At 41.1% G+C, this 22,529-nt stretch overlaps 1 protein-coding gene across 2 annotated transcripts in view; it reads left to right on the forward strand.

The window, feature by feature from the left end:
- CFTR (CF transmembrane conductance regulator) overlaps positions 1-22,529 on the forward strand; it is a gene marked incomplete at both ends in the record, with an annotated part of 201,521 nt that overhangs the window by 169,091 nt on the left and 9,901 nt on the right. For both annotated transcript variants that reach the window (XM_081102067.1, XM_081102066.1), the window contains 2 exons: positions 3,325-3,480; positions 14,746-14,835. In XM_081102067.1, coding sequence (XP_080958193.1) covers positions 3,325-3,480; positions 14,746-14,835 — 246 coding nt within the window. The remainder of the gene's footprint in view (positions 1-3,324; positions 3,481-14,745; positions 14,836-22,529) is intronic.

Genomic DNA, 22,529 nt, shown 5'->3' on the forward strand with positions numbered 1-22,529 from the left:
GAGAGAGAGAGAGAGAGAGATTAGTTTGTCCCAAAAAATGACAATCTAAAAGAAGTCCAACATTCAGTAAAGGCTGAGGCAGATTTATTGTGAAGCTAACAAAGCTTAAGTTTTAAATTTCAAAGAGCTTCACTTGCCTGACTCAGTTACTCTGAAAAGAAGGCACTGAGACTGTTCTATTCATGGTACAATGTACTTACAACTAGCACCAAACCTAACACTGTTTAACTCTCCACGTAATAGTTTGATTTATCTTGATCCAAAATCCTCAGAGAGGAGGTGCATTGAAGTTACTAGAAAACACTGACTGGATATTGGGATAGATCTAAAAGCTTGTTTGTGGGAAGTACTCTGGCTTATTCAACAGGTCACTGAGAAAGCCTGACAAAACAAATCCCGGAAAAGAATTAGTGAGTGCCAATTACATAAATAACAAGAAGACTTTGTTAGGTACAAACAAGTAAGATTCCTTGGTGTTGAATGAAAAACATGTCAAACATGCTACAATACAAGCTGTTCAATAATATAAGGAAACCAGAGCAAAAGCTAAAAATTTTAAAGCTAAACAAAAGATTAATAAATGGCCTATGAATCTAGTCTCATCCCAACATAAAAACTGAGTTCTCTAAAAATCAGTATTTGCGTTTTAAGGAAAGGGAACATGTCATTTATCCTAGTCATTAAAACCCTGACCAATGATTTGGAGCCTGGACCTCAAGGCATTTTTTATCAAAAATTTTTGATATGACCTTAGAGAAAATTACTTCCTATTATTGAATTTTCCTTCTCTCTATACCTCACCTATACAAGGCATATTTAGATTGCTTATACAAAGCTTTACTGTTGTGCTCAAGTAATCATGACATATGGTGAATAGGTTTGTACAACATGGGCTGATTCAAATATGGAAGTTACATAATGGAATTTCACAAGATTTTTAAATTGAGCATTGATCTAGAAATTGACCAAATTAACAAAATCCATTTGTTTGTTAGATCGACTAAGTAAGTTTATTCATTCATCTGCCTTTCCCTTCCTCTCTCCCTCCCTCCATCTCTAATTCACTTCCTTCCACCCTTCTTTCCATACATACATACATACATACATACATTCATCCTTCTATATGCCTGCCCCTCAGTCAATCCAAATAAGTATTTATTGAGCACTTTATATGGGCCAAGGTGCTGAGAATTCAAGGGGATACAAGATAGACTGCTCTGCCCTTTAAGAATTAATATTCTTGGAGTTAACACAAGCAATAATCAAGAAAAGAATAAAATAATAAATAAAATAATTACTGATTGTGATTAGTTGTATAAAGACCTCAAAGGACTGTTGTGTATAGCATTTGGTTTATCTGGTTTTCTCAGTTGTCATAGAGAACATACATTTTTTTCAACTGCAGTTGACATGCAATATTATATTAGTTTCAGGTGTACAACCCAGTGATTACACATTATATAACTTACTAAGTGATCTCCCTGGTAAATCTAGTACCCATCTGATACCATACATATTTATTACAATACTAGAGCCCTGGTGCATGACATTCATACACTGTGGGGGGGGGGGTCCCCTCAGCCCTGCCAGTGCCCTTTTGCAGTCCAGGAGCCCTTGGGGGATGTCCAACTGACAGCTTAGGCCTGCTCCCCGTGGGGCAGAGAGTAGGCCTAAGCCAGCAGTCGGACATCCTTAGTGCTGCTGTAGAGGCAGGCTGCTGCGCTCACCAGCCGTCAGCCTGGCTTGTGGCTGAGCGGCACTCCTGTGGGAGCGCACTGACCACCAGGCGGCAGCTCCTGCATTGAGCGTCTGCCCCCTGGTGGTCAGTGTGCATCATAGTGACCAGTCATTCTGTTGTTCGGTCGATTTACATATTACCTTTTTATTACATAAGATTTTTGACTACATTCCCTATGCTGTACTTTACATCCCTGTGACTATTCTGTAACTACCAATTTGTACTTCTTAATCCATTCACCTTTTTTACCCCTCCCCCAACTTCCCTTTCATCAAAATGGAAAACATACATTTTTTTAAGGTCTCATTATAGAGCTCTTATGAAAAAAAGACAATTGTGTCATTATTGTTTATTTACCAGTTTATCCCAAAGGCCTAGTTTATTTCCAGGTTCCTAATAAGTGATTAATAAGTTATTATTAAAGATTATTATATGTGCTAAAGCATTTATTGTGTCTGTGAACTGATTCTGGTTTGCAAACTGTTACTAGTCTGTGATAAGTACGGAAAGTACGACTAAGCATTTGGAAATTCATTTTTATTATCCAGTTTTTACAGTACTGATGCGCAGTGCGTTAGAAACTAAAAACACAAGACAATACGTGACTGTCCTTTACCACAGATGATGTGAAAATCACTGTTCTGAAGGACCATTTATTTGCTCAGTTCTACTGTAAAAATGGCTGAATGATAAAAAACAAAACAAAAAGGAATAATGGTAAGAGGAAGGAAATGAACATCTATTCAGTGCCACTAAACGTTGGGCAGTTTATTCATTAAGTAAGTGCAGGAATGTTTGAGCTCACTCAAAGCACCTTACCCGAGTGCTGGGTCTGAGTTAACATCAGAGCACAGGGCTGGGCTAAGTTCCTGCAGCGCCTGCTCGCCCCTTGCTCTGCATGCTACGCTCTCATGGTCTTCAGTAACAAGAATGGTTTTTACTTTCCTTTAGTATATTTTTTGTTTCCCAGAATGCTCTTCTTGTCAAACAGGATGGATGTAAGAATTTGATTTGACAGATGTCCAAGTGCTTATTCATGAGTAGTAGCAAGGCCCAACCTGCCTTCTCTGGGATTGTGTAGCTCACTGAACTTAGTCTTGTTTATTGTCAGGCCTGAACTTGATGCTTGCTTATTTATAAAGGACAGTATCTAAGTATTAGGACTGTTTCAGACTCATTCATTTTCAAGCTTGTGTTTATGTTTGTAACTAGATCAAACTATAGGTCTCTGCTGCTGGCTTAAGCCCACCCATAGAAATGATGTGCATTCAGACACTGTATCTTTGCTTTTCGTTGATGGAAAATGGGCATTTTCAACCTTTTTGCCATTACCAAAGTCAGGGATAAAGGAAGCCAGCATCGGGGATCCAATTCCTTATGGACAGTTTCTGTATTTAGTTTCAGATAAATATTGGTCATAATTGGGAGTACTAAAAAAGGTTTGAGTAAATAAGTGAAAATCTTTCTCTGGTGATTATTTAAAAATAAACAGTTCCTGTGGTTTTTTATTGAAGTATATTACCAGATTACATTTATGATAGGGTATCTGTATATCACAGAAGTAATGCCACACTCTTATATTCTAGGTGGGCCTCTTGGGAAGAACTGGATCAGGGAAGAGTACTTTGTTATCGGCTTTTTTGAGACTGCTGAACACCGAAGGAGAAATCCAAATAGATGGTGTGTCTTGGGATTCAATAACTTTGCAACAGTGGAGAAAAGCCTTTGGAGTTATGCCACAGGTAAGCTGGAAAAAAATAGGGAAAAATGTAACTAAATATAATTTTACCATTATTTGATGTTTGCAATCAAGAAATTCACATTTCCCTGAAAAATGTCTTTGTTATATATTTCTGCCCATTTTGTGCAGTTTAAACTTTTCTTTAGGAGAAGAACTATCTCTAAAAGTTCAGAATTCTCTGCTATCCAGCTATTGAAATATTGATAGTTTTGATAGCCTGTCCCAGAAGACATAATCTGTAGTAAGAGGCTGGGGCTTTTGTCCCGCTTCAGTGGTCTGAGTTTCAAGTCAGCGACCACTGCAGGTTGAGAAATGCTTTGTGAGATATGAAAGATGCTGCTGAAATCACAGACACTTGGAAGCATGAGGTAGTGGAATTGAAAGTAAAAATGTAATGATTGTATTTTTGTTCTTTGGATAAGAATAACCATGTCAGATTAATCTGTAGCTATTTTTTAAAGAAAGTTATATATATATTTTTTTTTCTGAGAGAAAGGGGAGGAGGGTCAGAAGACAGTAATGGGATGGATATGGGTAGAAACCACCCTAAGAGAAGCTGAGATTTAGGAACTAAGCTTTTTGCCTGGTTCTGGCTCTGCCTACATGAGCCTCTGGGTTGCAAGTTGGTTTTTTTTGTGTTTTTTTTTTAATTGAATGTATTGGGGTGACATTGGTTCATAAAACCATAAAGGTTTCAGTGTACAACTCAATGAAACATCTGCACACTGCATCATGCGCCCATCACCCCAAGCAAAGTCTTTTTCCATCCCCATTCCCTCCTCCCCTGCCCACCTTTACTTACCCTCCCCCCTCCCCCCTCCCCCCTCCCCCCTTCCCTCTGGCTATCACCACACTGCTGTCAGTGTCCATGTGTTATGTGTGTATGTTCTTTTTGGCTAATCCCTTCCCCTTCTTTTTTTTAATGTCACTCTTTGATCTGGGTCACACACAGTATCTCTAGCCTCACTGGCTTAGTATCACTGTTTTATTGCAAAAGGATTTCTTACATATGAGAAAAATAGCCACAGTTCCATTCTAAAATGATTCAAATGGAAACCAATGAATATCTTTAATGTGAGCAAATCTGAGAGGCATGTGCTGCATATCTACTAGTATTTGCTCTCATCTCTATGGATATAGTGACTGTTTCAATGATCACTTTGCCTCTTTGTATTAATGGACACTGAATCCACTTCACTACCATGGTGCTCACAATTATCTACTTTTATCACAGAATTAAAATGCTAGGAACATCTCCCAGGAGATTGACTATAAATCTACCTTGAGAAAAAAGCTTGTATTTTTTAGATTACTTTTGTGTAACATTTGCTCCTCTCAACTAATGAGGCACTAAATATTGTAACGGCTAAAATGATGCTTTTCATTCATTTGTCTAGACTTTGCCTTGTTGCCAGAAGCTTAATCCTGGTTGAACTTTAAAAAACAATATTGTTTCTTCAGAAATAAAAAAAGGGATTATCAAGTGGTCTAAAGATAAACAGTGGGGATACAAGTATCCCAAGGTGATAGCATGAGGCAAATGGCAATGTGGAAGAACACAGAATAGAATTTTGTTGTCTGAGAAGAGTTGCTGTTCAGTTGATGCTAATTATTCTGATTCCATTTTTAACTACAATAATGGTTTGTTTCCTTGTTGTTCTTATTCACAAAAACCTGACCATTAGAATAAGCAACGTTCTAAAAAATAATTTCAGTTTCACTGGGAATCCTTTTGTTTATCTGCCATGTGATAGAGAGGTTTTTGTTTTATTGTCTGTTCTATTTAGCAAGCTAGATATGCAGGAACCTGAACATGCAAGACCTGCAGAAAAATAGAGTGGGCCAGAGTTGTGAAAATTCTTATCTTATCTTTCCACCAAAGTGAATCTTCCAAGCACCTTTATTTCATTTTCTCTCTCCTATGCCTGTAAGCTTTTTATAAACGAAACAAAAAATACTTTGAGATATGCCTTTAAAAATGTGTGATTATGCTCACAGAAATGCTTCTCATTGTACATGTTTATGACCCTGGTTTCTGGGACTGTTTTTGAGTGTCACAAGCATGTCTATAGACAGAATGTACTATTTCCTCTACATTGACACCTTTAGAACATTTAGTGACTATCCAAGAAATAGATAAAAGCGGCAAACGCTTCACACCTTTTTAACATCCAAACCAAGAGATGCTTTTACTGAAAGTTCAAATCACATAATTTTGTCCCTTTCCTGGAGTTTGACCTTAAAAAAGAAAAAGAAGGAAGAAAAAGGAATTTAAAATCCTACAAAAACTTTTTTTTTTCTTTTCTATCTTTTCCTTCCTTTCATCTTTCTGATCTGGCAAGGGCGTAGATCTCTGACATTGAGGTATCAGAGATCTCTCGGTCAATTAGTCACTTGTTTTCATACACATGAAACTGGAATTTTGAACAAGAAACGTTCCCTTTGCTTCAGTGATCCCGAATCCTGTGGAATCACAAGATGCCATTAGTTTGGGCAAGTTCATGCAATTGTGTTTTGGCTTTTTCTGTTCTTCCCTCCTGTAGCTAGAAAATATGCAAGAAAGTAATCTTGGAGAATGCAGCTGGCCAGGAATTAGGGGATTGTGTACTTTGCAAGGTGGAGCCTTCTTTAATTTGTTCTATTTTGCCTGTGAGCTCTGAGAGCATGGATAGTAAGACCTAGAGTCAGAGCCCAATGGGCTTAGGCAATTTGAACACTGAGACTTGTTCATTAACCTTAAGCCTTAGTTAAGCCCTTAATTCATGAAAAACAGAGAAATAACTTTAAAATGTATTTTCAAAGCTTCAATTACAAGATTGAAAGGCTGCAAAGCTATTCCGAGGGAATGACAGGCCTCTTCTTGCAATGAGACTTTGATCTGAAACTAGTCCACGCCCACACATGACTGCCACTACAGAGCTGGAACATCTTTTGCTGTGAGAGACATTACTTAAGCCCATAATATGTATCTATCGATCTGAACAATGAAGTTGGGAGGACAGCAGTTCTCATTCAGTTTAACAATAATTCACAATTTAATAATTAGTTATTGAACTCTTTCTTTATGCTTAAATTATAATAATCATTATAGATTCTATAGTTCTATTAGTGGTATTGAGCTCCCCATTCAACCTGTGAGCTTCCATTGAGAGACTCAAAAGTACACTCATTGCCATAAGTTAGGGATCAAAGGAAAAAACAAAAATGACAAATTAAACATATATAGTCATGGGTCCAGGCACAGACTAGTCAGGGAGTGCAGTGGGCAAGTAGGAGAGAGAATCCAGCCCCACCACATTACTGTATTCTTAAGGTGATAATTAAAGTGGGCCGTAAAGTGTGTAGGCTTTAGAAAGGGTCTGGGCAGGGAGTTATGGAGAGTATATTCCAGGATCCCAGGCAGGGATATTATGAACAAGGACAGAGATGGGAATTAGAAAAAGTTGGGGGAGCAAAGGGCAGAGGAGGCTATATGTTAGAGAGTATTTGGAAAGAGGGAAAGACTTGGCAAGTGAGGAATAGGTTGACCCTTGAGCCAGAAGAGGTGGTGAAAGGGTGTTAGTAGGGCAGGCTGCTGCCACAGCATGTGGACCATGGACTTTACGGAGGCAGAATCAGGGGCAGGGCAATGGGCTGAGAAACTCACCAGCTGTACTATAAGAAGATAATGAGGACAATAAGAGTGGAGTCCCAGATTCAAGAAAAAAGAGAAAATAAATGGTATGGTCACTAGTGCAGTACAATCTTAGTATTTCTGAGCCAAAAATTTTATGTCTTTGATAATTTGGTCCGATCTAGGAAACATTTTTATGCTATCTCTGAAAAAGTATATCCTAAAAAATTGGCTCTAAAAGCTTTTAATGCATTAAATGACTTTATAGGAAGCAATAATTTGAACACCTTAAATGTAACCATTTACATACAAATAAATGGTATATACATTAACCTTATAAAATTATCTATTTGTTATAAGCCTTAAACAATTTTTTTAATCCTCAACTGAAGATATTTTTCCATTGATTTTTAGCGAGAGTGGAAGAGACAGGGAAAGACAGAGAGAAATATCCATGTGAGAGAAACACATCGACTGGTTGCCTCCTGCACACGCCCTGACCAGGGCATGGGCCAGGGAGGAGCCCGCAACCAAGGTACATGCCCTTGACAGGACCCTTCGGTCCGCAGGGCGATGCTCTATTCACTAAGCCAAACCAGCTATGGCAACCTTAAACATTTTTGACTGTTCTTGTTAATAGATGTTCGTAAAAGCAAGGCAACACTTATTTTTAAACATTTTATAATTCAATCTCACATTCTTGATTTGTTTAAATTGGTTGGATTTTTATTTTACAGATTAAACTTAGAATAAAATTTTGCAGACATTGCCAAAAGACAAGAATAAACTATGTTTTGCATATTCACAACTGTAAACCTACTTTTTCCCAACCCTGTATATATTCTGAGCCAAAACAAAAAAGCACTATATCCTTGCCCTGGCCAGTGTGGCTCAGTTGTTTGGTCTATGTCCCATGCACTGAAAAGTTGCTGGTTCAATCCTGGTTAGGGCACATGCCCAGGTTGTGGGCTTTATCCATGGTAGGGGACATGCAGGAGGCAATCAATGTTTCACTCACATCAATCTCTCTCTCTCTCTCTCTCTCTCTCTCTCTCTCTCTCTCTCTCTCCCCCCCCTTCCTCTCTCTCTAAAAATCAATGAAAAATCTTTTTTTTTTTTTTTAAAAAAAAAAAAGCACTATATCTTCAAGGATAGGAGTCATTTCTCTGACTCATTTAATTTATTCTACATTCAGTTATCACAGAATCCAAATTGCTTTTTTGGTTTTCACTTGATATCCAAGGCTGAAGCATCTATTACAGTGAAATACTAGTACTAACAACTCCGAGCACTCCACGTAGGCTTGGCTGTCTCCACTGCGCTGAGGAGTCAGCTTCAGGAAAGAGATTAGTTAGGCAAGGAACATTGGTGCTCTCCTTATTTTTTCCTTGAGTCCCAAGAATTACTCTTTATACCTTATGTACAGGACATTGAATAAATATCAAATATTTGTACATCTTCATTTTCCTATGGTGAACAGTTTCCTAAAAGAGAGATAGAGGATCATTGTGACTTATAGCTTCAGGACTTATATTTCATTGTTCAGTAAGCCTGACGGTGTCACCTTGGCCAAGCCACATGGCTTCTCAGGGTCTTGTGACTTTCATGTGTAAGTCAGGGAAAAGGATGTAGGTGACCGCTCAGCTTTAGAGATGAGTTTATGGAAACTTCACACAGTTTAGAAAACAGAACGAAACACCTACTGCCACCCTGGAAGCAAGAGAGTGCCAGACACTATTTGTAACACAGGAATGAAATGTTTGAATAATTGTATGAAATTGAATTTTAACTGAACTAGTTCATTCAGTTAATTTTTCTTTAAAATTAAAGTATTACCTTAATGCTAAACAATAAACTGTAAGCAAAAGACTTACAGAATTTCTGAATGGTATTAAATCCACTACATCTAAAACTTTTGGATGTCTAATTTTATTTTTTTTTTTTAAATATATTTTATTGATTTTTTACAGAGAGGAAGGGAGAGAGATAGAGAGTTAGAAACATCGATGAGAGAGAATCATCGGTCAGCTGCCTCCTGCTCATCCCCCACTGGGGATATGCCCGCAACCCAGGCACATGCCCTTGACCGGAATCGAACCCGGGACCTCTCAGTCCGCAGGCCGACGCTCTATCCACTGAGCCAAACCGGTTTCGGCTGGATGTCTAATTTTAATAAACAGCTTTCTTCCTTCATAATTTTGAATATATACCTATTTGAAATAAATTATTAGATATTGCTATACATTTTGATAAATATTATATATAAATTATTAGGCCATTAGAAAAAGCTAGGCATACTATTTCCCAAGTAATTATATAGAGATATTAAAGTTTTAATGGGTTGTTAGTATTATTTCTTTAAAGACTATGGGTTTTAGTATTTATTCTTACCGAAAGAATAAAAATAATATGTGCTGAACTCTGACTATCTACATATATAAAAGGCTAATATACAAAGTGTACCCTTGGGAGTCCAACTGGGAGACTGGGAGTTCGATCGCTCACTATGACATACACTGACCACCAGGGGGCGGTGCTGAGCAAAGGAAGGCCCTGGCTGGAGGCCGGAAGGCCCTGATCGCCAGCCAGGCCTAAGGACCCTACCTGTGCAGGTCCTCTCGTATTTTTATATTTTTACTTTTTATCTTGAAATCAGTCCATTTATTTATTCAGGAAACATTCATTGAGCATATACTATATACAAAGCCTTTGAGTTAATGACAGCGTATACAGTAAATTTATAGTGTGGAAGAGATGAACATTACAAAAATCACAAATGCATGTATAATTTTAATGCTCACTGAGTATGTGGCTGGAGTGAAAAGGGGCAGTGTGGGGAGAAGATCACTAAATGTCCCGAAGAAGTAGAAGGGGCTAAATTTTGTAGGGTCTGTTGACCATCTTAAGATTTTACATTTTCTCTGAGTGTAATAGAAAACCACTGAAAGCTTTTCAAAAAGTGGAAGACATAATCCAATTTATACCATAGCAACTGCTTTGGTCATTAAATGAGAGTGAACTAGGAAGGAAGGCAAGAGTGAAAGGAAAGAGACCAATTAGGAGGTTCTTGCCATGTTCCAGAGAGAGAGGTCTTGATGGCTTGAACTATGCAATAGCAGTAGAGATTTTAAAAAATAGATTTGAGATATATTTTTGAGAAACCAATTCACAGGTCTGATGATTGATTCCATTCAGGAAGATTAGGAGAAAGTTAAGTCTTTGATGATTCCCAAGTTTCTGCATTGAGGAAATGAAGGTGCTATGGATTGAAATGGAAAACCTAGAGGTAGAGTAGATTTGGGAAGAAAGATGTCATTTTCCATTTTACAATGAGAACACAGGCTCAAAGTACTTGGGTTCTTATTTATAGACTAGAGGCCCAATGCATGAAATTCATGCAAGAATAGGCCTTCACAGCCGCAGTGGCTGCCTCAATTTCTCCCTCGCAGTTGCAGGCAGCTGCCTAGATCCCTCCCTCTCAGCCGCTGGTGGCTGCCTGGATCCCGAGGCTGCAGCCCCAGCTTCATTCCGGAAGGACATCTGGAAGGATGTCCGGTCTAATTAGCATGTTATGCTTTTATTATTATAGATACTAGAGGCCCGGTGCACAAAAATTTGTGCACTCGTGGGGGAAGGGGGGTTCCCTCAGCCTGACCTGTGCCCTCTCGCAGTCTGGGACCCCTCGGGAGATAACGCCCTGCTGGCTTAGGCCTGCTCCTGGATGGCAGAGGGCAGGCCCAATCCCGAGGTACAGCCCCTGGTCCAGCTCAGAGCAGGGTCGATTGGGGAGTTGAGGCGCCGCCCCCTGTCATGCACAGAGCAAGGCGGATTGGGAGGTTGCGATGCCACCCTCAGTCATGCTCAGGGTAGGGCCGATTGGGGGGTTGGGGCACCGCCCCCTGTCACACTCAAGGCAGGGTCGATGGGGAGGTTGTGGCGCCACCCCCTGTCACGCACAGAGCAGGGCCAATCAGGGGGTTGGGGCGCTGCCCCCTGTCATACACAGAGCGGGCCCATCAGGGGGCTTGGGGCTCCGTACCCTGTCACGCACAGAGCAGGGTCGATCAGGGGATTGGGGAGCTCCCCCCATCATGCACAGAGCAGGGCCCATCAGGGGGGTTGGGGAGCTCCCCCCGTCACGCACAGAGCAGGGCCCATCAGGAGGGTTGGGGAGCTCCACCCTGTCAGTCACAGAGCAGGGCCCATCAGGGGGGTTGGGGCTCTGTACCCTGTCACGCACAGAGCAGGGCCCATCAGGGGGTTGGGGAGCTCCTCCCTGTCACTCACAGAGTAGGGCCGATAGGGGAGTTGGGGCACCGCCCCCTGTCACACACAGAGCAGGGCAGAGCAGGGCCGATCAGGGGGTTGGGGCACCACCACTGTCACACTCAGGGCAGGGCCAATGGGGGGGGTGCCGCCCTCTATCACCCACAGAGCAGGGCCGATCAGGGGGTTGGGGTGCCGCCACTCTCACACTCAGGGCAGGGCTGATGGGGAGGTTATGGCTCTACCCTGTCACACACAGAGCAGGGCCCATCAGGGGGTTGGGGTGCCTTCCCCTGTCACGAACAGAGCAGGGCAGATAGGGAGGTTGTGGCCCCTCCCCCTGTCACACACAGAGCTGCAGGGCGATCAGGGGGTTTGGGCACTGCCCCCTATCACACTGATCCCGGTGCCTGGAGGCCTCTCAGCTCCGCTGATCCCGGTGCTGGGAGGCCTCGTGGCTCCACTGATCCCAGTGCTGGGAGGCATATTACCTTTTTACTATATAGGATAGAGGCCTGGTGCATGGGTGGGGCTGGCTGGTTTGCCCTGAAGGGTGTCCTGGATCAGGTTGGGGGTCCCCACTGGGGTGCCTGGCCAGTCTGGGTGAGGGGCTGAGGGCTGAAGCTCCCAACTGCTCCTTTTTTCTTTTTTTTATTCTGGGCCAGCTTTAGCTCTGGCTCCAGCTCTGAGGCCTCTGCTGCTGAAAGCAGGTGTCTGGTTTGTTTGTGTTCTATAATCGAAACTCTGTATCAACTCCAGCTCTGAGATCCCGGCTCGCTGAAAGCAGGTTTCTGGGATTTTGTTTAGCTCCTATATTTGTTACAGTGTTTCAAACTGCAAGCTCAGAGGCCGGCAGCGTCAGGCGGGGAACGTTGGAGTCCTCCGTCACTGAAGCAAGCAAGCCTCATGTTCACTTTAAGCTGCCTGGCTGCCAGCCGCCATCTTGGCTGGCAGTTAATTTTCATATCACCCTGATTAGCCAATGAGAAGGGTAGCAGACATACACTAATTACCATGTTTCTCTTTTATTAGATAGGCTATCCACCAAGTCAGAGCTATATTATATACCATCTTTGCAAACTACATTACCATTAATAACCTCTGTGTTTGGTTTGATGTTATGATACCTTTGGCCTCCACCCATGGTTGTCCAGAGCAATGGCACTATTCCATTTGTCTGCAGTAAAAAGTTCTATTGTCTTGTTCCATTGGATATGTAAGTCCTCTTGAAATTTACAAGGACCCTGTAGCCCATATAAACCCTTCGACTCAGATCCTGCATAGGAAGAGGAAGCTAACCTCTCCACTGACAGTGCAGGACCTGAGCTGTGGCCAGGGGCATGGATGGCAGTGCTGTGATCAAGACTATACTCCTGAGTGCTGTTGGGATCCTGCCCAATCTTTAATCTTTTCCTCGAAAAAAAATTGGTCCCCATAAGACTTGAGGTATTTTGCTATGGTGGTGAAGAGCTCAGGTTTGAAGACAAATACCCTTGGGTCCTGCTAGCTAAGTGACCTTGGAAAAGTCACTTCCATTTCCCTTCTGTGGTTTCTTCATGTGCAATAATAGGATCTATCATTAGGCTGATGTGAAGAAAAAGAGATGCCACATGTAAAGAGCCTTACCTGGCACCCGGTAAGCCTGCCATAAGCCAGGCTTCTGTTTTCCAGCCACTTAGTTCCCAGTGGAGATAACTTTTCTGGAGCACATAATTGTCTGATGCTTGGTAACACCCCCTGGTTGTTATTTCCCATAGAAAAATGTAAAAAATAGTAAATGGCAAAATTCCATTGGCAAGTCTTTGAACTTTAGATACTAACTAAACCCAATTTCTTAAATAATGAATTGACTCAATTTCTCAGAGTCACTTCCTCTTTATTTATCCTTAGTTTATCAGAATTATCTTTGTCTGCTCTCTTTGGCTTATTTGGATATTGCATTCATTTACTTGGCAGCTTGGAAGAGATTGCACAGATATACTTCTTACACATCTTATCATCTGATGAGTCATCTAGCCAACTCTTATATCCACTTCTGTAATGCAAGGTACACATCCCTAGGAAGTTAAGTAATAGCAGACAAGGCTTTTTTTTGGGGGGGGGGTGCTCTAGAGGGTTCCTGAGATATTTAGCAACACCTTTGTTTTTTAAGCCATAAATTATGCCCTGGGGAATAAGGTCTCTAATATATCTCCCCTTGACTTTGGCTGCCATGGTGAGGATATTCGAATTCTGCCTGAGAGGCACAGATAGCATCAATCTGTAGGCATCTTAGCTTGTGCATTTCCTTACAGATCAGGTTGTCACTAAGCATTCTCTCCCAGTCTAAAGCAATTTGTGAAAATTAAGCCTTTAAAAAATTCAGTTCTTAATTATCCTTTCTGGATGTTACTAACCAAAGGCAAAACCAAAAAGGCAAAGCAAAAAATTATTCTGAACGTTAGTATAAAAAATATTTTTCGGTTCACCCATAGGCAAAAAGAGAGGACTAAATATTATTATTGTATCAGCATTCCCCAATGAGATAGCGAATTTATTTTAAAACATTTTTTAATCATATAGGTCGACCTTAGTAGACAGTGACATGACGTGGCAAGTAGAGTGTCTAGGGTGACACTGAGCAGTGCTCCATGCAGGGAATGAGATTGCCATTGTGTTACTTCAGCAGGATCAACCTCAGCCTGCCTCCCTTCCCTCTGTAAAGTGCATTCGGTTAAACAAATATTTGATTTCTGCGCTTCCACTGATTTCTAAGTGAATTCCCCTGTGCCTGACTGGTTTTGGAAGTAGAGGTGTGCCTTGTTTTTATAGACCAGATTAACATGGATGTTTAAATAAGTATCTGTAATTTAATTTCAAAATCCCATAGGATTGAATGAAGGCAGAAAAGGAAAGAACATGTGGGAATCGTGCTACAGGGACCAACAATACAGGAAATAGTGGAATGATAAGCTATGTTTATAATAGAAATTCAAGGAAAATACATTAATATAAAATAGAAATTTGTTCAAACCATTGTGACTCATAATCTTATAATCTTTAACTATTAATTTAATATTATACTTGCTTATAAGAAATATTGCTAGGAATAAAACATTTAATTTTCCACAGTTTACAGTGACCTTAATTTCTTTATCTTGTGGACATTGGGATAAGAAACATGTTCATAAGGAGCTTCAAATGTAGCTATATTTTATTTCTTAAAAACATACAAAGCAAATATAAAATTTTAAAAACTGAAGAAAACTAGATGGTAAGTACATGGGTGGGTGTTACATTATTTTAAAATATGTTTTTTGCTTGAAATATATTACAATAAAATGTGCAAAAAAATAAAAATATGTTTAGGTTATTCATGCTTTCCTCTTTGTTTTCTTATTGCTATAGAAAGTATTTATCTTCTCTGGAACATTTAGAAAAAACTTGGATCCCTATGAACAGTGGAATGATCAAGAAATATGGAAAGTTGCCGATCAGGTAAGGATGCTAACAAATATTTTGAAAAAGGTAGTTCATACCCACACAAGAGTGGCTGTCATAGCTGAGATAATTTTACACACTTTGTGTGTGTGTGTGTGTGTGTGTGTGTGTGTGTGTGTGTGTGTGTGTGAAATCAAAGAACTCAAACATACTAGAGCACCCAGTACTTGAATTAGACCTCCTCCTATCCTCAGTGTTTAGTCTTCATCTATCAGGCCCCAGAGATAACATTTCTGTGGCCTTCGTCCCTACCAGTGTGCATCAGTGAGACATGAACCGGGAGACCTACAGTACCTACAACACACCAGGATTATTCCTGATACAAAAAGTCATCTCTCTACACCTTGCAGCTACTCCCTTTCTGGGTTTTGAAGCTTCCCCAGTAGAACGAGAAGGCTTTGCTTTGACATGATGTATTTTTCTGGGAAGCATGGTTTTAACATATAAAGATGGTGATCATTCTAGGACAACTGCAGACGACTACAGTCCTCTCTGGAAGCCACCAGGAGTCAACTGCCTTTAGGGAGTGTGCTGGCTATGAGTGCTTCTAGGCACAATGCCACATGACCTAGATACAGCATTCTCCATTCTTCATGGTCATTAAGGCACCACATAGGACACACACGAATTAAAACAGAATCAAAATTCCTAAATAAGACCCTGTATTTACCCAATAGGTGGTTTATTACAATTGAAGGTATTATACACAGGAATTTGGGGTGAGAGAGCGAGCTAGAGTGAAATGCTTGGTTCCATTAAAAAAATATTAACTGTAAACTGACAATTTTTGAAATATAGGCATTATATTAAAGTAAGAGGCAACATAAATTGCTCTATCTCATTAAACTTGAGGTTTAAGTTCCAAGCCCTGGCTGATGACACACTACAATGAGACCTAAGTAAGAACTTTGAGATACAAGGGTCTTTTTAGGGAACAATATCATTCCACTATTTCCTGTATTGTTGGTCCCTGTAGCACGATTCCCACATGTTCTTTCCTTTTCTGCCTTCATTCAGAATGGATCTTGTCAGGAGCTTTGAAATATCTGTTAGTGTGAAACACTTCCCCATTGAGTGCCCGACCTTAACATGCCCCTAATAAAATGCACTTAGATTAACTGTTTTCAGTATCAAAGTTTCCTATTACCCAACCAATAGGAGATTTTAAAGGAAACATTAACTAAATTGGAAGTGACACGTATTAAGGAAGATCTTTGATGTGACTTCCAGAATGAACTATAGGGACACAATTTTGTGGGAGAGAAACTTGGAAAGGAAGGCATCAGACTGTATAAAATCTGCAAATATTGCCAAGTCAAAATAAAACTTACAGGAAATCAGCAACATAAAAATATCTAAAATTTTAGAAGACATGGTGAAGATTTTAAATACCAATAGGATGCAAAAGTGTTTTGATTTTTATTTGATCAAATTGTATTGAGGTCTATCTTTTTTCTGATCATCTTTTTAATAATTTGCAAACAGAGGTGTTAATGCTATTCCTACATGATTAACTTCATGTGCTTTGAGCGGTGGTGATAAGTTTTTGCTGCAGAGGCCCTGAAAATAGCATAAAAACAAATAAGCAACAGCCCAGAGAAGTAGAAAAGGCATTGGTTTAAAAGAGGGCCTGGGCTTTCGTCCTAAATGGTTGATCATATAACATATCCAAACAGGAGTATTTAGGGGCATGTCAGTTTCTAAACTGGGCAGGATACTGGGAAAATGGTGTAAACCAGGATGATCTGGGGACGAACCAGGATGTATGTCATTTCATCGAGTCCTCTCTGTGACCTCAGTATGACTCAGGTCTCTAGAGGGAAATAAACTGAATAATGGCAGGTAGCCAAACTCCTGAATCATATCCCAACAGCACTTGGAAAAAATTCCCCTTTTCCCAAGTGAAAATCACAAGCACAGGACAACAGTGGCCCAAGAAACACTTTATTCCTAAGCTTGGATCTGGAGGGAAACTCCATTGTGAAGCCTTACCATTGCTGACCTAGACTAGATTGTGTGAAGCCATGAGGATCATGCCTAATGAGTAACTCTTAAGGCTTGGAGGCAAAGCGGGCCCAAACAGCTCCCTGTCCCTTTGTGTCATAGGCCCACACCTTCACCTTGGCACCCTGTGAACTGAAACGGTCTAATTTCCACATCCCAAAACAAATCAGCGACAGATAGCTTCTCCCCAGAATCACTGACTTTACCAGGTGTATGGACAAAGAGAATTTCATAACAGACTGAATCCCAAATTGGGGAGTCAGGGGATCCCCCCCAATCTGGGATGGGGGGGGAAGGGCAGCAAGGCCCCTGGCTTTGTGGCCCAGCAAATTGATAGCATTCTTAAAATAGTTTTTTAGTTTTCAATTATAGTTGACATATAATATTATATTAGTTTCAGATGTATAACATAGTGATTAGACATGTAGTTATCTTCTAACATGATCATCCCAATAAATCTAGTACCCATCTGACACCATATATAGTTATTACAATATTATTGACTATATTCCCTATGTTGTACTTTATAGCCTCATGACTGTTGGGTAAATACCAATCTGTACTTCTCAATCCCTTCCCCTTTTTCATCCACCCCTCCAACTCCCCTCCCATTTTTCAAAATGTTCTCTGTACCTCAGAGTTTGTTTCTGTTTTGTTGTTTGTTTGTTTGTTTGTTTTGTCTTTTAGATTCTACACATAAGTGAAATCATATGGCATTTGTTTTTCTCTGTCTGACTTATTTCACTCAGCATGATACCTTCTAAGTCCATCCATGTTGTTTCAGATGGCAAGATTTCATTCTTTTATGATGGAGTCATATTCCATTGTACATATGCACCATTTCTTTATCCATTCAAGGTTTTTTGGGGTTTTTTTTTTTCCATTTTCATGAAATATTTTTCCATCCCTTTCATTCTGTGTGTCCTTCAATCTGAAATGAGTCTCTTATAGACAGCATATGTAAGGGTCTTGTTTTTTTTATTATTCATTCAGGTTATTTTTTTATTTCTTTTCAGAGAGAGTGTGGAGGGAGAGAGAAAAACATCAATGTGAGAGAGATACATCGATTGGTTGCCTCCCACAGTGCCCTTCCTGGGGGAGGGGAGCAAACTGTAGCCCAGATATATGCCCTTGACTGGGAATTGGACCCAAGACCCTTAGGTGCAGGGGCCGACACGCTAGCCCTTGGGAAACATTGTCCAGGACCACCGTATGTCTTTTGATTGGAGCATTTAATCAATTTACATTTAAAGTAACTGTTGATAGATATGTAGTTATTGCCATTTTCTTATTCATATTTTTAATATGTTTTATTGATTTTTTTTACAGAGAGGAAGGGAGAGAGATAGAGAGTTAGAAACATCAATGAGAGAGAAACATCCATCAGCTGTCTCCTGCACACTCCCCACTGGGTATGTGCCTGCAACCAAGGTACATGCCCTTGACCGGAATCGAACCCGGGACCCCTCACTCCGCAGGCCGATGCTCTATCCACTGAGCCAAACTGGTTAGGGCAATATTTTTAAATCTTCTTTTTCTTAAAGAAGTGCATTCAACATTTCTTGTAATACTCATTTGGTAGTGATGAACTCCTTTAGCTTTTTCTTGTCTGAGAAGTTAGTTCTTTATCTCTCCTTCAATTTTAAATGATATTCTTGCTGGACAGAGTGATCTTGGTTGTAGATCCATGTTTTTCATGACTTTGGATATTTCATGCCAATCCCTCTGGCCTACAAAATTTCTATTGAGAAATAAGCTGACAGCCCTATGGGAGCTCCCTTGTAGATAACTAACTGCTTTTCTCTTGCTGCTTTTAAGATTCTCTCTTTGTCCTTAACCTTTGGCATTTTAATTATGATGTGTGTTGGTGTGGGCTTTTTGGGTTAACCTTGTTCGGGACTCTGCACTTTCTGGGCTTGTATGTCTATTTCCTTCACCATGTTAGGGAAGTTTTCCATCATTATTTCTTCAAAAGGTTTTCAATTCCTTGCTCTTTATCTTCTCCTTCTGGTTCCCTTATGATGCAAATATTGGTATGCTTGATGTTGTCCCAGAGGCCTTTAAACTATTCTCACTTTTTTGGATTCTTTTTTCTTTTTGTTGTTCTGGGTGTTTTCTTCTACCTTTTCTACCAAATCACTGATTCGATCCTCTGCTTCATCTAATCTACTGTTGATTTCATCTAATGTATTCTTCATTTCAGTTATTTTATTCTTCATTCTGACTGGTTCTTGTTTATGTTTCCTATCTCTTTGTTGAAGTTCTCACTAAGTTCATCTACTCTTTCCCTAAGTTCACTGAGCATCCTTATAGCCAGTGTTTTAAACTCTGCATCTGATAAATTGCTTGTCTCCATTTTGTTTAGTTCTTTTTCTGAAGTTTTGTTCTGTTCTTTCATTTGGGACATGTTTCTCTTTCTCCTCATTCTGGTTGCCACCCTGTGTTTGTTTCTTTTTAAAAAAAATATGTTTTAATTAATTTTTAGAGAGAGAGAAACATCGATGTGAGAGAGAAACATAGATTGACTTCCTCCTTCATGCACCTGATCAGGGATTGAGCACACAAGCTGAGCATGTACCCTCACTAGGAATTGAACTGGTGACCTTTTGGTACATGGGATAGCCCTAACCCAACTGAGCCACACCTGTCAGGGCATGTTTCTCTGTATTAGAGCTTCTATGTCTCCTGGTCTTGGTAGAGTGGCCTTATACAGTAGGTGTCCTGTGTGGCACAGTAGTGTAGTCTCTCTGGTCACCTGAATCAGGTGCACCAGGTGTATCTTTTGTGTGTGCTCTGTGTGCTTTCCTATTGTGGTTGAGCCTTGATTACTGTTGGTATGTCAGTGGGAGGGATAGAACCTCAGACTGATTTGTTGTGAGGTCTGCTTATGATTGCAGTGGATGAGCTTTTGTGTAGGGGCTGAACCTGTGGAGCAGGATTCACTTTAGGGGATCTCTAGTGCCTGCCGAGTCTGTCCCTTGGGTGTATCATTTGTGGAGGTGGCTGGGTGTGATCTGGTGTGATCTGATGCTGGCCACTGAGTGTGTTGGCTCTGGGGCCTCTTGGGAGTTTCAGGCCACAGTCAGTCGTGCCTATGCCCTGCCCTGGGCCACCTGGTGTGAGCTACAAAGTGATCCACAGATGGTTGCTACCTGAGCTGAGCTTGAAAGTGCCTGGGAGAGGCCAAGCTGTGAACTGAGGCCTGCTGCTGCTAGTCCTAGGCTTAGGGATTCTTAGCAAGTGGCACAGGGCTTGCTGAGGCCAGGTGATGCTTGTTTGGGGTTTGTGAACCTTTGAGAGATTTTAGGGAAGTCTAAAGCATGAGCCAAGCTAGGCTATTTGAATGGAAACGTCACTAGAAGCTGCTTGGCTAAGCCTACAGTTTGGGTGGGGTGGGGTCTCAGGGAATCACAGGGCAGGGCAAACAGTGTTAGTCAGGTTGATGGAGACTCAGATATGGCGCTGCCTTCACATGCAGGAACAATGGCCTCTGGGAGAAAGCTGCTTCTCTAGTCCTCACCCTGAATCCAGACAATTCAGTTCCTCCCTGTATGTTTCTGGCTCCTTTTGAACTGCTACCCCCATGCTGAATCTTAGAATGAGTAAATCCATGTGTGGGCCCTTTAAGAGGAACAACTGAGACTCCAGCAGCTCACTGTCTCACTCAGCCACAACCTCTGCTGATTTTCACAACCAGAAGTTATGGGGACTTCTCTTCCCAACACTAGAACCCTGGGCTGAGGAGCCTAGTGTGTGGTTGGGACCACTTGTTCCTCAGTTGGGACATCCACAGACAAGATATCCCTCCCAATTTTTAACCACTATATGTGGGTGAGGGACCAGCCTGCTCTATGCCCTGCCCCCCCCACCCCCATCCCACCCTCCACGCCCCCAACCCCCCCACCCCCCGCCCACGAGTCTCTATGTGGCTTCTTCTGTATGTCCTTAGTTATAGGACTTCTGTTCAGCTAGACTTCAGAGGGTTCTCAATGATGGTTGTTCTGTAGTTTGTAATTTTGATGTGGTCCTGGGAGGAGGTGAGTACACTGCTTCACATCTCAGCATGGACAATCACCTTATGTCCATATCAGTGAGTTCTTATGTTCACCACCCCAACTGTCCTGTGTTCCTAATCCTAGTGAATGGCTTCACCATCCTCCAGTTGCTCAGAGGCAAGACCTGGGACTCATTCTTGATTTCTCATCTCTTGGTTTCTCCATGTCAAGCCCCCTCAAGGCTGTTTCCTGCAAGTGTCTAGAGAATGTAATCACCTTTTTTCTTCCCCACCTGACACCACTATAACTCTCATGGGGACTTTTGAAAGAAGCTCCTGCCTGATTTCCCTTTTCTGCAGTTCATTTGGCTCTTTGCAGCTCTGGTAATCTTCCTAAACCCTGCATCTGACCCCTTGTTTCTCCCCTTCCTATGGCTCCTATTTCCCTTTGGACCAAGTTTGCACTACTTACGGTGGCTTAAAAGGTCCTTTGCTATGTGGTCTCTGCCTGCCTTTCTAAATCATTCTCCAGCCTCCCCTGCCTACTGTGATCCGTCTATACCAGTGGTTCTCAACCTTCTGGTCCTTTAAATACAGTTCCTCATGTTGTGACCCAACCATAAAATTATTTTCGTTGCTACTTCATAACTGTAATGTTGTTACTGTTATGAATCGTAATGTAAATATCTGATATGCAGGATGGTCTTAGGCGACCCCTGTGAAAGGGTCGTTTGACCGCCAAAGAGATCGCGACCCACAGGTTGAGAACCGCTGATCTATACTGAATTTCTTTCATTTCTCTAAAGCATCTTATGCTCTCTGTTCTCCTGAAGCTTCTTCACATGCTGTTCTCTGTACGCGGAAAACCCTGCTAGCCCTTCAGTGCCTGCTCCTAACTCATCTTTGAGGCATCTCCTTACACATTGCTTCTTTCCAGGAACCTGCCCAGATGCTGCAGGTCAGAGGGAGGAGCCCCTTCTGGGTGTATGCTATTCATCTACCCCTTTCATCACATTCTTCGCATGGGATAGAGATTTACCTCTTAACTTTTCCATGTACCCCACCAGATTGTGGGGTCCTTAAGGGCAGGAATGATGTCTATTCACTGAGGTATTTCCAGTGCATGGAGTAATGTTGGCCACATGGATGGTGTTAAGTAAATATTCATTGAATGAATGATTTAACTTATTTACTTAAATAAGGGGCTGGGTTCATACGACTGGTGGATGCAGGAACAACAGTACCCTTTGCTGGTTTGCAGGCTTACACCACTGCAAGCTGTGTCAGTATAATTCATAGTCTAAACAGCAGTTCTGTTGGTTATAGAATGAAGGCTTTTTTGGTGATTGTTTGCTTATTAGATTATTTATAAAATAGTTTCCTTTCTTACACATTGATAGCGAGGTAAGTTACTTTTAGAGAGTAAGTTAAATAGCAGAAATAGTGGCTTTTTAAGTTAAAAATTTGCCCTCGAAAACCTGCAGAGTAGCAAAAGGAGTGTCTTAAGGAGTTGAGAGGGTCTATTTTTATAACTGCCTACTAGTGGACTATTTAGTAGGCACAGTTCACTTTTTCTGATTTTTTTTTCATGCTTCCTTGTCACAAAGCAAACTCTTGCTCCACAATAACATTCCACAGTGCAACAAGAGCAAAAGTCAACATTTTAAAAGAAATATCTGGTCCTGTCAGGCTG

The sequence above is a fragment of the Myotis nattereri genome, assembly GCF_964212035.1.
Source record: "Myotis nattereri genome assembly, chromosome: 11".
Taxonomy (NCBI): Eukaryota; Metazoa; Chordata; class Mammalia; order Chiroptera; family Vespertilionidae; genus Myotis; species Myotis nattereri.